The 16,691-nt window shown below is 44.4% G+C and overlaps 1 protein-coding gene across 13 annotated transcripts in view; it reads right to left on the bottom strand.

Moving 5' to 3' along the window:
- Gbf1 (golgi brefeldin A resistant guanine nucleotide exchange factor 1) overlaps positions 1-16,691 on the bottom strand; it is a 128,696-nt gene that overhangs the window by 23,734 nt on the left and 88,271 nt on the right. For 3 of the 13 annotated variants that reach the window (XM_039080486.2, XM_006231496.5, XM_006231498.5), the window contains 11 exons: positions 16,554-16,685; positions 10,948-11,066; positions 9,068-9,176; positions 8,536-8,596; positions 7,434-7,488; positions 6,666-6,764; positions 3,933-4,080; positions 3,425-3,648; positions 2,373-2,541; positions 1,314-1,525; positions 661-759 (listed from right to left, as the gene is read on the bottom strand). In XM_039080486.2, the coding sequence (XP_038936414.1) occupies positions 661-759; positions 1,314-1,525; positions 2,373-2,541; positions 3,425-3,648; positions 3,933-4,080; positions 6,666-6,764; positions 7,434-7,488; positions 8,536-8,596; positions 9,068-9,176; positions 10,948-11,066; positions 16,554-16,685 (1,427 nt within the window). The remainder of the gene's footprint in view (positions 1-660; positions 760-1,313; positions 1,526-2,372; positions 2,542-3,424; positions 3,649-3,932; positions 4,081-6,665; positions 6,765-7,433; positions 7,489-8,535; positions 8,597-9,067; positions 9,177-10,947; positions 11,067-16,553; positions 16,686-16,691) is intronic. The other 10 variants (XM_006231500.5, XM_006231501.5, XM_063264977.1 and 7 more) reach the window with 5 other exon arrangements.

Genomic DNA, 16,691 nt, shown 5'->3' with positions numbered 1-16,691 from the left:
ATTGGTACCTAGCACAGTTCTCATCAGAGAGGCTGCCCCTGGCTTAGAGCAGATACAGAGACCCACAGCCGAATAGGTGGAGAGAGAGCCCAGATTTTCCACTGGGTTCCTCCCCTGAGATACAGTGGAAGAGGGGAGGAGGAACTGTGGGAGCCAGAGGGGTAGAGGACACTGGAAAAGCATGGTCTTTGCAATCAACTCAGCAGGACACACAGGGGTTCCCAGTCCGAAGCAGCAATTTTAAGCCTGCATAGCTCTGTACTAGACCCTCTGAAGATATGGTTATTGGCTTGGTGTTTTGGGAGGACTCCTGATAGTGAGAGTGGGGGTGTCTCTGACTCTTTTGTCTGTTTTTGGGACTCTTTTCCTCCTAGTGGGTTAGCTCACCCAGTCTTGTGCCTGGTCTTACTGTATCTTTTTGTACAGTGTTCAGTTGATCTCCCTGGGAGGCCTGCTCTTTCTGAGATGGGAATGGGAAGGTGGGGAGAGTGGATGTGAGGGAGAGGGGAGGTGAGAGGGACTGGGAGGCATGAAAGAAGGGGAAGCTGTGGTTGAGAATAAATAAGAACCCATCTAAAGCATGATTCATTGAGCTGGCTCCATTGATAATGCCATGTAGTTTACTGTTTTTGGTTTACTTTCCAAGGTCAAGAAACTTACCTCCAACTGGAACTTGAGGTGTTCCCGCATGCTCTCAAAGAGCAAAAAGCACACTCGTAGGGAAGCAGCGTAAAGGTTCAGCCGCTCTACGCTGAGTAGCTGGGGATCAGAGTGGGAAGCCATGAGGTTTCTGAGATTGGGTATAGTTCAACTAACAGAGACTCTTTTTTTCTTTTTGTCAAAAACAAACTTTATTTTCCATTTATTTGTTTTTGTGTAGGAGGGGAGCAGGGCACACATGAAAAGGTACATCCCAAGGAGACACTCCTCTCATTCCACCTTCTAGGATCAATTCAGCACATCAGGCTTGATGGTACATCCTTTTACCACTGAGCCATCTTGTTGGCTTGTTTTTGTTATTTTGTTGTTTGTTTGTTAGTTTGTTTGAGATAGGAGCTCATGTAGCTCAGGCTGGTTCACTACATAGCTGAAAATTACCTTGGATTGCTTATCTTCCTGCCTCTCCCTCCCAAGTGCTGGATTACAGATATGTACCAAGACTGGGTTTTGATTTAGCCATTCCTTCTTCAAGTCCTTGGAGAGCTATGGGAACTTTTACTGTGGCTTCTGGCCAACTGAAAGGAAGCTAATCATATTCTAGTGGCTTCTCAATCTCAAAAAACAACCAAGATCTCTGGGCAACCCAGTCTTACCTGGAATAAGTGTCGGCACATCTCATCCTTGATGAGACCCAAGAGGGTCTGGCACTGGGCCACAGGGGCTGACTCAAGAGCTACTGTCAGCAAATGAAGTCCCATGTGGATCATAACCTCAGAGTTATGGCGGTCATGTGGATTTGTGAGGGAGATAAGGAAGCGGAAGAGCTCACGGATGCAAGGAAGACCATAAGGAACCAAAGCTGTGCCTGAAAAGGTGGGAAGAGAACATGAAGATTAAGACATACCCCAGCTGCTTGATAGCATATGGGTCTGTGTTATCCATGGCAAAAACCTGTGCCGTGTTGGTGTGTTGATGTGTTTGGTGCATGCATGTGCAGGTGTGGTATGGTGTGCAGGTGTATGTGACTGAGAATGTATATTTGGAAGTCACAAAGGATGTTAGATGCCTTCCTCTTATTGTTCTGTTTTATTGGCTTAAATAGATCTCTCACTGACCTGGAAACTCATTGTTTCAGCAAACTCTCCAGACCCAAATGTTTGCAAACCCCAATGATGGGATTACAGGTACGTGCAGCCATGCCTAGCTCTTTACATGGGTACAAGGGATTTGAACTCATGTCCTCATGCTTGCAGAGAAGTAATCTCACCCACTGAGCCATCTTCTAGCCCTTATCTGTGGCAATTTCAGGAAATTAATTTCCTCCAAAGAAATTAATGGATGAAATCAAAACCAAGGATTTTTCTTAAAAGGCCTAAGTTCTATATTGTTCTCCCTCTCCTCCTATAGTCTCTCTAATGCTCTGAATGATTTAGGGAAAAGTTCTATATGCCAATAGTTTTTTTTTTTTTTTTTTGGTTCTTTTTTTCGGAGCTGGGGACTGAACCCAGGGCCTTGCGCTTCCTAGGCAAGCGCTCTACCACTGAGCCAAATCCCCAACCCCATGCCAATAGTTTTATAGCTTGATATCATTTCCTGTCTAGAAAATCGACTCACAGGTGATAGTTGCCTTCATCGAAGCTGCTCTAGGCTCAGATAAAATATCTGGTAGGATTGGGTAGATGAACGGGCAGAGCCTTCCAGAGAGTACCTACCTTCTTTCTGGGAGGACTGGGTAAAGCGCACGCCCCGAGGATTGACATAATCCATGTCATGGACAGAGGCAGAGTCAGAATGGTCAGTAGGGGATGTGCACTCCTCTAGCACTTCAGGGATAGATTCCACCGATGCTGACTGGGCCTTTTCTACATGGGCCCCTTCCTGCTATGACCAACAGCAGTCAGACATAGGAACAAAAATGAGGCAAAAACAACTTAGAATTTATTCCCCTGAAGTTTATGGCTCCCAAGCTGTCTTCAATGGTCCACAGCTCATTGATTGATACATCAATATAAGATGGCTCAGGACCACCTGAAGAACCACTGTCTAGGACAACAGAACTCTACAGGGGCAAAGCTCTCACAAGGCTTAGGGTTTGGATGATTACCTTCCTGTAAAAGCTGTCCCTCCCTTTTTTCAGATGCTATCTATATTGACATTGATAAATCTTATCACAGCAAGTCATACTATATGCTTTCTGGTCAGCAAAAATAATTGTAGGAAACAGGATGCGGTGGTTTGAATATGCTTGGCCTAGGGAGTGGCACTATTAGGTGTGGCACTGGAGTAGGTGTGGCCTTGTTGGAGGAAGTGTGTCACTCTGGGGTGGGCTTTAAGAACTTCTAACTGCTTGTGAGAGACTTTTGGTTGCCTTTGAAATAAGATGTAAAACTCAGTTTCTCCAGCACCATGCCTGCCTGGATAGTGCACATTGCCCACCTTGAAGTTAATGGGCTGAACATCTAAAGCTTGTAAGCCAGCCCAATTTAATGTTGTCCTTATAAGAGTTGCTTTGGTCATGGTGTCTCTTCACAGCAATGAAACCCTAACTGTATAGCTCAAGCTGCCTTGGAACTCTCTCTGTAGATCAAGTTGGGCTTGAACTCACAGAGATTCACCTGCCTTTGCCTCCCGAGTGCTGAGATTAAAGACATGTACCACCATGCTTGGCTAAACCTTCTTGGCTAAGGCTTGGGTACAAAACCCCCAAAAGAACAAGCCAGTTCCTACAGTACCCTGTAGAACTGAAGAGGGGCTTTAGAAATACCTGAGGGTCAAGCTGATCAGAAACTCCTATCTCAGTGCTCCCAGGCTCTGTGGTGGTGATCTCCCTTGGGGAGCCAGCTTGCTCCAGGTCGGTGAGGTCCTCCTTGGAGGTAGCCTGGGAGGATAATTCCAGGCCACTATCTGTACAGGGACTGACCACTGTGGAGGCAGCTTCTGAACTTGCAGAGGAGATGGATGTGGGTGCCTCAATGAAGGGCATGCCACCTGACAAGGAAAGCATGAAATGTGAAGACAGAGCCTTTGTGAGGAATGCATCCTCTACAGCACCAGGCTCCTGCTTAGACTGAAGGCTCATCTATAAATGCCTCAAGAGTAGTGAGGCTCTATGAAAAGTGAACGAACCGAAGTCGTTTAACACAAGGTCATAAATGGACATGGTCTGATTTGATTTGGAGTTCCCTCAGTTAACCAGCTTTCCATTTCAAATCCCTGAAAAAAAAAAGGATCTTCTCTGTGTGTTTGAATAAGAAGCAACCCAGGGCACTCACCAGTAAGGTTAGAGGATAAGGCGGCTCCATTTGGGGTGGGCAGCTCTGAACCTGGCATGACTTTGGTTGTATGACGTGGAGGTCGAGGGGATCGCTTCTGTTTCTTCCACTTGGATGAGTCACTCATGCCTCCTGCTCTCATTTTCAGCTGGAAATACCACACACCATTAGTATCCAGACTAAAAGAGTAATTAAACTATGGTGTTATTCCTAGAAATATCTCATTACTCAGTCAGCTGGTCTCTAGAAAACAGCTTATACCCCACACCAGTATTTAATAATCTAGACCATCAGAGTATACACTTATGCCTCTCCATTTACAGCTTTTTGAATTGGCACAGAGGCTTCCTCATGGAAGGCAACATTTTGCGTTTGGATTAGTCATTGATACGGCCAGCTGTCACACTTATCACTCTGCTTCCTGGGTCCCTGGTGCTGTACATGGTGCATGAGCCTCTTGCTGAAAAGGTAAGAGGGCTTTGCCCAGAGCCTCAGGCTACAGACCCTTGCATAGTCACTGCAGGGCAGTTCCTAGTTCAAGTTCTTATCAAGGTATAGCACCTACCCTTTCCTATCTAGATTCAAAGCTTTCCCACTAAGGCACAGACTGGGACTTAGACCATAAGGACAACCCTTGTTCTGGAAATTCTACACTAAAATGGATGGTCAAAGTTGATTTTTTTAGAAAAAAGAAGGGTGTGCTGATTTACTTGTGGAGTTAACAATGGAAGACTGCCCTGCGGCTGCTCCCAATTCTGGTACAGCAGTAAGTCCTCTTGCTGTTCTTACAGCTGCTCCTCCTAGATACACTTTATTGATTCTGTTATTTCTTTTGCAGGCCTCAAACTTACTATGTGGCCAAGGATGACCTTGAACTCTGCATTCTGCTTCCACTTCCCAAGAGCTGGGATTACAGGTGTGTGCCCCCCACACTCCTCTTAGGTGGTACTGGGCTCAATCCAGGGCTCTTGCAACTGAGCTACATCCCCAGCACCACTACACACAACTTAAAAGAATCTATTCAATTTCTTCTGATATTTGGAGATAAGATTTCTTCTTCCAGCTCCCTCACTCTCAAAGTTTTGATAGTTTCTGATCACCTGCTAAGATAATTCTTCCTTCCTTCTCCAAATCTCCTCCTAATAAAGGAGGCCCTCAAACTGAACCTTTCTCCCAATTCTTAACACAGTACCAGCTTCTCATTGGATTCATATTCTTGTTCTTCTATCTCCAAAACACCTGCAGTCATATGCCTAGACATGAGCTTCTGTGACTAAACAGGAACCAGGGTGCTCTTGTCAGTAAGTAACCTTGGAGTTCAGGTAGATCCCGCTCATGGTAGAAAATGATCTCAGAGAACAAGCCAAACAGGAGGGAAGAAACCCAAAAGACCAATGAAAGAAAACAAGGAACATTTGGCTTTATTGGTCATTATCACTAAGCTTCAAGAGGTCCAAACAACTAAAGGTTTATAAGATAACTCTTCTTTCCAGAAGGCTTCACTCTATGAGTCCCACTTCTAAGAATGACAGTCACACTGTGAGTCCCGCTTCTACTGAGAATGACAGTCAGGAATGGCCGTCCTTGCCATACACACATTGGTATTCCTATCTTCTACTTTGAATTTTGCAAATCTAGCTTCAACTACGTTATTTCAGTGAGTGTTCCTGGCTTTCTGATTGGAAGGCTGGCAGTTTTCACAAAGGCTTCACTGTTGCTACGTTCTGTGTCCTAAGGTTCTAAGGTGTATAGTAGGTTGGAAGTGTCCACTAACCACTTTATCTGTACAAATCTATATTCCAAAAGACAACAGTAGCTTTATAAAAATACTGCAGGTCTGAGGCTAATAGTCATGACAACATGCAGGCCAGTGACTGAAGAGAGCTGAAATTGTTAACTATGCAAACACAAAAATTCAAGACAATGCAATCAAATAGGACAGAGACCCCTTGTTAGAGCACACTTGCTCACCGAGTTAATCATCGGCAGTGACAGGAATGCTCACAATCACACCTCTGCCATGCATACTTTTGTGATGGATAGCACGGAAATCCTTTATCCCTTTCTTTTCTCGTCTTTCAAAGGCAAGGACACCTCAAGGATCGGGCAATCTTTAGCTTATATTCCTTCCCTAAACTCACCTACATTTTGAATTTTAAAGGGCAGAGGTTATCTTTGCAGATTCTAGAAAATTCCCAGTGTCCTGGTTCCTAGTTCCTTTCTATCAACCTAGAGACCTAAACTTTGCAACGATCCCTTTCATGTAACAACAACAACAAAGACTGTCACACTTTTCCCCACCAATATAGCTTTGTATCCAGATTTACACAGGACTATGCTCTCTACTCCAGCTCTGAGACAGGGGAGGGGAGAAGAAGGATCTTGCTTGAGGTCCCTGTAATTTCTCTAGAAATGGTGGGTCTTAAGACTCCCCACAAGATGACAGCAGGACCCACATTTTTCTAGGCTCATTATATGATGTTCAAGACTTCATTCTGCTTTCAAGCACCCAGAAATCCCAGGAGAATTCCCAGTACTGCAAAGCTACAAACACATGCAACTTTCAAAAGCCAAGCTGTGTTACTAGAGTGGGTAAGTTGTGCTCTGAACAACAGAAATGGGACCCAGTGTTACATATATAAAAAAATAAACATTTAAATAAATAAATAAATAAATAAATAAATAAATAAATAAAAGTGGGTAAAGGAGAGGGAAAGGGAGAGGGAGAGAGACCTTGAGGTTCTTAAAGAGTAGTACCCTCTCTAACTGGTTCAGGGCTTTGGTCTGCTCCCCACTACTTAGCTCCAGTGTGTTGAGGAGACATGGAGAAATCTGTGAAAGACAGGCAAATGCACGATTTAAACAGAGTAAAATAAACTCAAACACGCGCCAATAGGGCACAGGGCAGGAATGGGGATGAATGGAAGGAAAGTGGGCAGGTCAGGTGCATGCACCAAATAGCCAAGGGTCATTTCCACAGGCAGAACCTTATCAGAGGTCTGAGAAGTCCAGAGTTTCAGCTCAAGATAGAAAGAGGCATCCCGATCACCATTCTTTTCTTAGTAATCTGAGAACCCTTTGATTTGATCTCTTCAATAGAGACTATTACAAGCGCAAACCCAGTGTTATTCAGCATTGGGGGGAATTTGGGGCATAGCCTCCCTGGGACTCTTACTTGCTGACAAGACTGAGCCAAATGGGAGAGGCAGATTTTCATCTTTGTCAATATGCATCTTTACCCCAGCTTGGTAAGCCTCGTCCAGTTCCCTTAAGGACTGACTCACTAGCATCAAAGACAGGTAGGTCAGAGAGGAGAGGTGGAGGAAGGAGAGGTAAATGGGAGGTATATTTCTGACTTATAAGAGTGACAGTTATTTGTAGATTACAAGTAGACCCATCTAAGCGAAAGCATGTCTTTGCTACTGAGCAGTAACATAGTACTGAAGTTCGGAGGTTAGGGTGGTTTGGACAAGGGACAGCAGATGAACTTTCAGATCCCACCTTCTTCAAGTTGGTTCCCACGTAACTCTTGGGTTCTTCTTTAAACTGCGGTAACCTGTAAGATAGAGAACAGTCCAAGTGTTACTGGGGATAATGACAATGCTCTTCTCCAGAACTCCTAGAGCAGTGCTGTACTGGCACAGTGTCCTTGTCTCTTAGTTCACTTTTAGGAAGTGACTTAACTCTAGTTAGAAAGAAAGCTAATCTCAGCCCCTTAGAGCTTTAGAGCTATAGGAATTGGAATATGTAAGATACAGATGAAGCAGTCACTGGGACAGGGTAACTAAGCACCCTTGGAGTAGGAAGGTTCTTTTCATCCTTGAAAAGCGCTACTGAAAGCCAAGAGATAGTTGGGCACAGAAAGCAGTAAAAGCAGGTTGGTATTTTAAAGGCAGCAAATCCATGGAGTAAGAAACTCTCAATAGCAGAATCTAAGGACAGTCTAATGTACAGATAATAGGGATTAAAGCCTGAAAGCAAAAGGAAATCTCATTGGTTTAAGTCACTGCTTCAATTCTTCCCTAAGGGTATCTTTTGAAAGGACATATAGAATAGGCAATGTAATCTAGGACAAAATGGTTTCTTGGGCTCTAAATGAGGAGTCTGTCTTAGGGAAATCAAAGATCAAGGTTTCCCTGGGACTAAGGGGTCTGCCAGGATATGGAACTTTTAAGTGCTAAAATTAGGAAGTCCCAGGTAAGCCATGATAAAGGCCAATTTTTTTTTTTTTTTTTTTTTTACAATTGTTGGCTACCTTCTTGTACAGAAATCAGGTTAAGTTTCGGGAGCTCAGCTACCTGTTCCAGGCTGCTTAAATTTGGCATCTTCTCTGTGCTCCCTTTCCCAGATGCTGCCACACAGAAACAGACACAAGTTTGGGAAGCAGAGATTAAATAACCCTCTGCCTCCCTGAGGCCACAGGAGTTCTTTCTCCCTTCTCCCTTGTTCAGTAACCCTGGGCCCAGAGAACTACTGCTATCTATAGTCCCAGTGGCTTCTGATGTGGTTGTGGGGTTGGCCAGGTCCCTAAAGTGGCTGTATGGAAGCAGGCAGACTCAAGAGGCCTAGGCAGCCGGGCAGAAGCAAACAGCAGCAGGTTTACCTTGTGAAGAGCAGCTGCACCATGTCTACGAGAGTGTGCTCTGCGGATTTTCTCAATAACTCTGCACAGGCAAAAACAAATAACACAGGTGTCATTACTTGCTGTGCTATTATCAGGAGACCTCTCAGAGCAGACTCCCCTCCAAACTGTGTTTACCAAGGATTATGCCAAACTTATTAAAACCAGCTCCAGCTCAGCCTGGAGCTATAACTTTACCAGACCACTAGGTGGTACTATGGAGTTAGGAAAAAGGGGACACACTATATGGGGTTTTCTTTGGTTACCAATGGTGTCAATCCCAGAAACCCTAAGGGAGAAGATTTGGTTCTGGAAGTAAGTCCATCTAAGATTCATCCTAACTCCTGCCCTGCAATAGTGTATTGAGAACTCTATTCTAGCTTCAGAACAAACCCCCTCAGGTTACCCAAGGTGGATAATGGCTAAATCCTGTTCCTCTGGCTTCAGAGACAGCATCCTGTATCTATGCTCATATACCAGCCCCAGGATGAAGACCTAGTACTCAAGCACCTACCACTGAGCCTCATTTCAAAGCAAATCCGGAAGCAAGACTGCATAATCTCACATACAGATTCATTTGTTAAGTGGGTACCCACTGGGGTTAGCAACAAAGTCCGGAGAACCTACGAGGAGGAAAGAGAAGACTCTGTGAGGAACAAAGCAGGGTGAGCCAAGCTGATCTGAAGGTAGAAAACACACCTAGAGAACTGGGCTCTCCATGGGAGGCAGAGACAGGTGGATCGCTGAGTGGGAAGCCAGTGTAGTCTACGGAGCAAGTTTTAGGACAGCCAGGGCTACACAGAGAAACCCTGTCTTGAGAAATCAACCAACCAACCAATCAACAAAACAAACAAATTAACAACAAAATGGACCTAGCAAGTACATTCTTTTTTTTTTTTTTTTTTTTTTTTTTTTTGGTTCTTTTTTTCGGAGCTGGGGACCGAACCCAGGGCCTTGCGCTTCCTAGGTAAGCGCTCTACCACTGAGCTAAATCCCCAGCCCCGCAAGTACATTCTTAATCTTTCTTCTTCTTATCACATTGCTTGTGTTGTGTGGATGTTCCTGTGTGGTATGGGGTGGTGGAGGACACACTAATACATGTGGACTAACTTCATTTAAGGCTGGGTCTCTCACTGACCTGGAGTTCATCAATTAGGCTAGACTAGCTGATCAGCAATGCCCCAGTATCCTCTTGTCTATGCTTCTCTGGGATTCCGTGTATACTCACCACTATGCCTGGCTTTTTACATGATACTGGGGACATCTGTCTTCATGCTTACACGCCACAGTTTACTAAACTGAGCTATCTTCCCAGGAGATCAAACTCACATGCTAGGTGAGTGCTCTACCAGTGAGCCACATGTCCAGCTTAGGGTTGAGAGTCTCCTCACCTCCTGTTTTGTTTGGCATAAGATCATACTATTTAGTCTAGGTTGGGCTAGAACTTGTGGTCTTCCTGCTTCAGTCTCCTATGAGCTCTAATTACAAGTATGCATGACCATGCCCAATTTCAGGGTTTCTTTTTCTATTTTTTTAAATTAGAAAGTAGTAAGCTTACTTAAAGTTAGGTAAAATATCACACACTTGTAATATTAGCACTTGAGAGATCAAAACAGGCATAAGAATTCAAGGTCTTCCTTAATTATATAAAACCCTGTTTCCACCAAACCAAAACCAAAAAGTTTTAAAAATTAAAAAAAAAAATTAAGCCAAGTGTGGTAGTATACTTCTTTAATCCCAGCACTCTGGAGGCAGAGGTCAGCAAATCTTCAGTTTGAGGCTCGCCTGGTCTACAAATCAACAGCCAGGGTAACACAGAGAAACCCTGTTTTAAAAAAAAACAAAATAGAGCAAGGCAGTGGTTCATGCCTTAATCCCAGCACTCAGGAGGCAAAGGCAGGTGGAGCTCTTAGTTTGAGGGCAGCCTGGTCTACAGAGTGAGTTCCGGGATAGCTAAGGCTACAAAGAGAAACCCTGACTCAAAACAATAAAACAAAACAAAAAATCCCAAAACAAAAACTCAAAATAGAGACTCCCATGTGCCTGACTTGGGAGTCCTTTCTTTGCTCCGCATAGTCCTGATATAGTTCATAACTCACTGCAACTCTAGCCCACAGACCTAACAGATGGACGATACAGATACAGTCTACCATAAGTACAAGATGTATTAAGGGCTTCTGGTATTTGATACTCCTTCATTTAAGGCTCCTAATTATTTTCCTTAGAAAAAGCTTTTACTTTGGGTACCTGAGCTCCTTGTTTGGAAACAGAGTCAGTCTCTAAAGCCTCAGTGGAATCAAAACACAGCTTCATGCTGCTGCTGGCAACCCTGAGAAGCAGAACCGGTAGACCAGCCCTTGGCCATTAGCCTGATTGCTTTTCCCTCCCACTTACCTGAAGGATTTTCATCAGGACAACTTCATCACTGGCAGGATCTGTGCCCACAAAACGGGCATGAGTGACAGCATCTGCCATGTTCTCCATGCCCTCTGCCGTGCCCTCATGAGTTGGATCTGTACCAGCAAAAGGGACAAATTAAATTATGCCAAGAAGACGAGAAAGGGAAGATGGCCTGTCTATAAATTGCTTGGAGAAGACACTGGCTTTCTCATCAGTCTCCTAACCTACTGTTTTGATTTGTTTTTGTTTTTGTTGTTTGTTTTCTAGCAACCTAAGAATTTTACCCATAATACTAGTGGTGGTAGTACATGTTTTTAATCCCAGCACTTGAGAGGTAGAAGCAGGTGGGTCTCTGTGAGTTTAAGGCCAGCCTGATCAACAGAGCAAGTTCCAGGATAGTCAGGGTTACACACAGAAACCTTGTCTCAAAAAAATTTTCCCCCTCATAACTGGTTTTAACAAACTCTTCTGCACAACTCCACTGAGTAAAAAAGCACTTCTCATATATCAAAATTACCTGTAGCACACAGTCTGGCTCACTTCTAGAAGCTTTTTTCATGTTCCCCTGCCCCCCACCCTCCTCTGTGTGTAGGCCAGAGGCCAATGTCAGCCAGGTGTTTTCCTCAGTCACTCTCCACCTTATTTATTTTTGAGACAGGGTCTCTCACTAAACGTGGAGCACAGCGATCCTCCTGTTTCCAACTCTCCAGAGCTGGAATTACAGTGCTCAGCTTTTCACTGGGTACTAGGGCTCCAAACTCAAGATCCTCAAGTTTGTGTGTCAAATGCTTTACCAACTGAGCCCCTAGAAGCTTTGATTTTGTAGGGATACAGTAGAGCCTAAGAACCTGCATTTCTAAGATCTCAGGTAGTTAATCCTGCTAGTCTAGGGACACACTTGAAAAATCATTAGTGGTAAGCTACTCATTTCATAGTGAAAGGGTCTTGAAATAGGAGCAGAGAGCAGGCAGAGTCAGACCTTTGAATGCCAAGGTTACAGCTTTTGTCTTCCCATCTTGAATGTGACTTCTCTTTGGTTGTTTTGGCTGTGTGTTCTGGTGCAATTGAATAAGGGAAGGAGGGAAACAGATGGTTTGTGCTCCCAGTACTGCTGTCTGGGTGGCACGGCACCCCAGATCCAAGGCTCTTCACATTCATTCTTTCACAACACTCAGCAAGAATCATGGTACTAAGGCCAGGTATGGGGCCACACATTGGGATCCAGCACTTGCCAGGCTGGGGCAGGAGAATTATGAGTTTGAAGCCAACCAGGACTATAATATAGAGAGACCTTGCCACTTCCTCCAAATAACTTGTTTTCATATAGTTGGCTAGCTTTTGGTTTTAGAGACAGGATGGAGTCTAGGCTGGCCTTGAGCTCACTGTGAAGCTAAGGGTGGCCTTGAATTCCTTATCCTCCTTCCTCTGCCTCTCAAGTGCTGGGATTATAAAGCAGGTGCCAAACACACCTGGCTTTAAAAAAAAATATTGTCCCTTTAACTAATCAGGCTGTAGGAGGGAAAAAGAAACAAACTGAATGGGACTGGAGACTAGGGACTGGGAGCAGGCAGGATTTTTGATGTGGAAAAGAGGTGAGAAGCTGACCCTAAACAAAATCTGTGGAGGGACAAACTCTGCTCTACTCTTGTGGCAAACAGCCACAAGGAGCAGGCTACAAACCTGCCTCCAGCCAGGCCTAGAGTCCTGCAGAAGGTCGGTTCTGGTGCTTGGTCCTGAAAAGTGAGCTCATGGAGGTAAGCAGGAAGAAAGGCAGCACATGAGTGAAGCTCAGGCGGTGCTGAGGGTCAGGGAGCATGGAGAGCAGGAGCCCACCTGACCCAGTGGTACGAGTAAGGACACGGATCTTGCCACCCCTCCCTCCTTTTTCTTCATTTGTGAGACAAGGTCTTGCTATGTAGCCCTGACTTGCCTGAAACTCACTAGACCAGACTAACCTTGAATTCACAGGTCCCCCATCTCTGCTCCTGTGCTGGGCTTTAAAGGTATGTGTCACCACACATGGCAATTTCCCCCTTTTTGGTACCTGAAATTAACAGAGTTCCTGAGCCTAAAGTTTGGGGGATTGCCAAGAAACCTGAGCATTTCTCTTGCACAATGAGCCAGGAAGACTTTCATCAAAGGTGAGTACTTTTTCTTTTTCTCTTCTGTCTTCTTGGCACTAGTCTCTGACATGCCCAAGACTCTGTCCTACTTGCAGCACCCTCTTCTAAGTACCAAGTGGCTTCTACAGAGACATGCACGGGGGCAGGCATTTGAGACTTGGGGTACAATGTGGTGACCCAGCCCCTCCTCCTATCATCCTCCCATCTCTCTCAATCAGCAGAGAAAATCCCATTCTTTATGGACCCTGTTTAAATACTCTTGCAGCCCTGCTTGAAAGTCCTTATGTAGGACTTCAGGGCTTTAAGAAAGCTAGGTCTTGATTGGCATGTCAGAGTTCAGCAGTGAATAGCAGCCTTGCTCACATCTCAAGGCTCCTGAGAGTTTGTTTCTTCTTCTCTTTCAATAATTTCTTGATAAAGTGGTTTAAATTCTTTAGATCTTTTTGAATTCTCATTCCTTCACCTTGGACAAAGTAGCAAAGTCCATTTCCTAAGAAGGCAGGTAATAGTGACCGGTCTTCGAATCACAGGGAGAATGGGCCAGTAAGCTGGACAGTCAGTGCTACCACTCCTGACCTGACAGGCGCACGGGCCCAAACTAAAGGCCAGTCTGTGGAGCAGAAAATAATCTCAGAAGCCTTGGGCTGCAGGATCCAGAGGGCAGTGGGTGGTTCCTGCTAGGAGGTCGCAGAAACAAAGGATTCCTTGGCTTGAGCTCATTAGACCTTGTACTCTGCCAGACTCCTCTTCTAGTCACTTGGTAGCCAGTTTCAGAGAGACTTGCCAGCCTTCGTGTTTTGCTTTATGGCTCTTGCACATTCCTTCCACGCCTTTTCACATGCCTACAGCGATCCTCACCTCCAACATTCTCCTTTCCCACCGAAGGAAACTCCATTGACCAGCTGGCCTGAGGTCTCCAATGACCAGTCTCTTTGCCAAGTCCAGGAAGGGGACAGAGGAAGGAGAAAAGATCAAAGGGAAAGACCCAGAAGGGCAGCTGCTGGAGGCTGTGAAGAGACATGACCTGCAGGTGGCGCTCAGGCTGAGGGTGGCAAGTCCTGGGACTGATGTCTTCAGGGAAGGTATGCTGAGGCTCCTGTGCCTGGAAAGGCTGAGACCTTCCCTCCCTACTCCTAACCTGACTGACGCCCAAGGCTCAGAATCCTGAATGAGTTAGCTAAGTAAATCCAATTTTCTAGAAAAGATAGAGTTTTCTCGCCCTGAACTTAAAGGTCATTCATTTGCTTCTGGCTGGCTTGAACCTCAGCCTCATCTCACCTTGTCTCTCCATTTTGGAACAAAAAGGGCTGGCTGCCTGTTTTCTTTGCTCTTCACTCTTTTCAAATGGGTTTGTAATGGGGGTGGAGTGGGGATTTAACTTCTAAGTGACAAGATCAACTAAAATAAGGAATCCAAATGCACATCTTACGTAAACTGACTAAGGGGATACAACTCAGTGGTGGAGTCCTTGCTTATTAGCAAGTGTGAGGTCCTACTATAGAAAAAATAGACTGGGTGCAACGATAGGAATAGACTGAGAACAACACTTTCCAGTACAGTAGACTCCAATCCCTACTGTACAGAAAGCTTCAACAACTGTTAAATCCAACAGAGGGACAAAAGAAAAACAACAGTTCAATCTCGGGAAATAAAAACAACATTTTTGCCCACCAAAGTGGCACACACACAAAACAGAAAACTGGTAATACTCAGGGCTGAAGACAGCAAGGAGAAATGGAAACTCCAAGAGCATTGCTAGTAGGGACATAAATGTTCTAACCTACTAGGGAAGGGATCTATAAAATGTAGCCCTTATAACATTTCATACAGAACTACAATTAATAAATAAGGCCATAGGAACACAGATGCTTAATTTCAGCTTATTTATAATGGTTTCAAAAGAGAGAATAATGTAAACATTAAATAAAAAACACTGTTATATCAAAGATGAATGGGGAGGAGAAATGGGGAGTTATTTCATAATTAAAGTTTCTGTTTGGGCATGAAGAAGTTTGAGAAATATTTGTTAAAAATAGTTGTACAATGGGGTGGACATAACTAAAACTATTGAATTCTTTACTTCAATGGGATTAAAGGAGCTGTGCATGTAGACTGCTTGCCTAGAATTCATGAAGCCACTGTTTTGATCCTAACACTTCACAAAACTGGATGTGGTAGAAAAAGGGTTCTTATCCCAGAATGGGAAGGTAAAGGCAGGGAGAACTAAAATCCACAGAGTCCATTCTACACAAGAGGCCATTCTACATAGTGACTGCGTCTGAGGCCACCTTGTGCTGCATGAGACTCTGTCTTAAAAAAAAAAAAATTAAAAGGTAAAATGTGTGTGTGTGTGTGTGTGTGTGTGTGTGAGGGAGAGAGAGAGAGAGAGAGAGAGAGAGAGAGAGAGAGAGAGAGAATGTTTTCCTACAATGAAAAGAATAAATCAGCTATATAATTATATGTGTAATCAAATAAGCACTATTAAGTGAAATACAGAAAATATGTAGTACAATACCCTCCCTCCCACTTAAAAAAAAGTGTGTGTGGGGGGATAATCAGGCTGGAGAGATAGCTCTTCCAGACAACTCAGGTTCAGTTCCCAGCACCAAGATGGGGCTTCTCGTAAATGACCATAACTAGTGTCAGGAGAATCTGACACCCTCTTCTGACCTCTGTGGGCACCTGCATACACATGGTACCCCTACACACACTCAAGTACATGCACATACACATAAAATGAATAAATAAATCTTTAAAAAAAAGATAACTGTCTATATCCAGTACTTGGGAGGCTGAGGCAGGAGAACTTAAAGAAGTTCCAGGCAACAAAGAAAGACCCGTCTTAAGATGAGTATGTGCATGGGGGGGGGGGGGAGTTCATATTTATGTGCATTAAGAAAAGGATAAGTGCAATCAAGGCATGTCCTCAACACCATTTACTTAGAGACTCTGGCGCTAAGAGAGAGGAGAGACCTTTATTTCAGACATTTCTAATGTAGTTTTCTTACAATAAGCACAAATTGGAAAATAAGGCAAACCACAGGAGGTGGGGATGGATGGCTCAGTGCGTAAAGGAACTTGCTGTCAAGCCTAATTAATGATGGGAGAAGAAAACCTAGCCACAAATTGTCCTCTGACCTCCATGTGGATACCCTTCTGTGTGCATGTCCCCTCTCCCAGCTTCCCTGTTGTAATTTTAGAAACGTCTGCTCCTTTGCATACAAATAAATAAAAAAAAGTAATTTTCAAAAAGGGCAAACTAAACCATCAAGGGTACCACATTCTTAACTCTCCAAAGTGTGGTGGAAACTAGAGTCCAGGCAATCTCCTCTCTTCTCTCCCTTCATGGACAACCCAGTCAATTAGCATGATGAGGAATAAGTCAGCCTATGTCTCTCCTAGGAAAGGGACTGATGGTTTAAGGCCTGTGCAGCAGGACATGGAATGCTGCAGGTGTCACAAAGCATAAGCGCTCACCTATGAGTGCACAGGACAGGAACTTGTTGACAGAGGTGAGTGCCAGGCCGGTGATAGGACCAGTGGTGTCTTCAGAGCGAATGACTTCCAGAAATGGACGAAGGAATACATTTGGCTCAATCTCTGAGAGTTCTGCAA

Source organism: Rattus norvegicus, chromosome 1 (assembly GCF_036323735.1).
Source record: "Rattus norvegicus strain BN/NHsdMcwi chromosome 1, GRCr8, whole genome shotgun sequence".
Classification (NCBI taxonomy): Eukaryota; Metazoa; Chordata; class Mammalia; order Rodentia; family Muridae; genus Rattus; species Rattus norvegicus.
The sequence above is the reverse complement of the archived record's forward strand: the minus strand, read 5'-3'. Positions and strand labels throughout refer to the sequence as shown.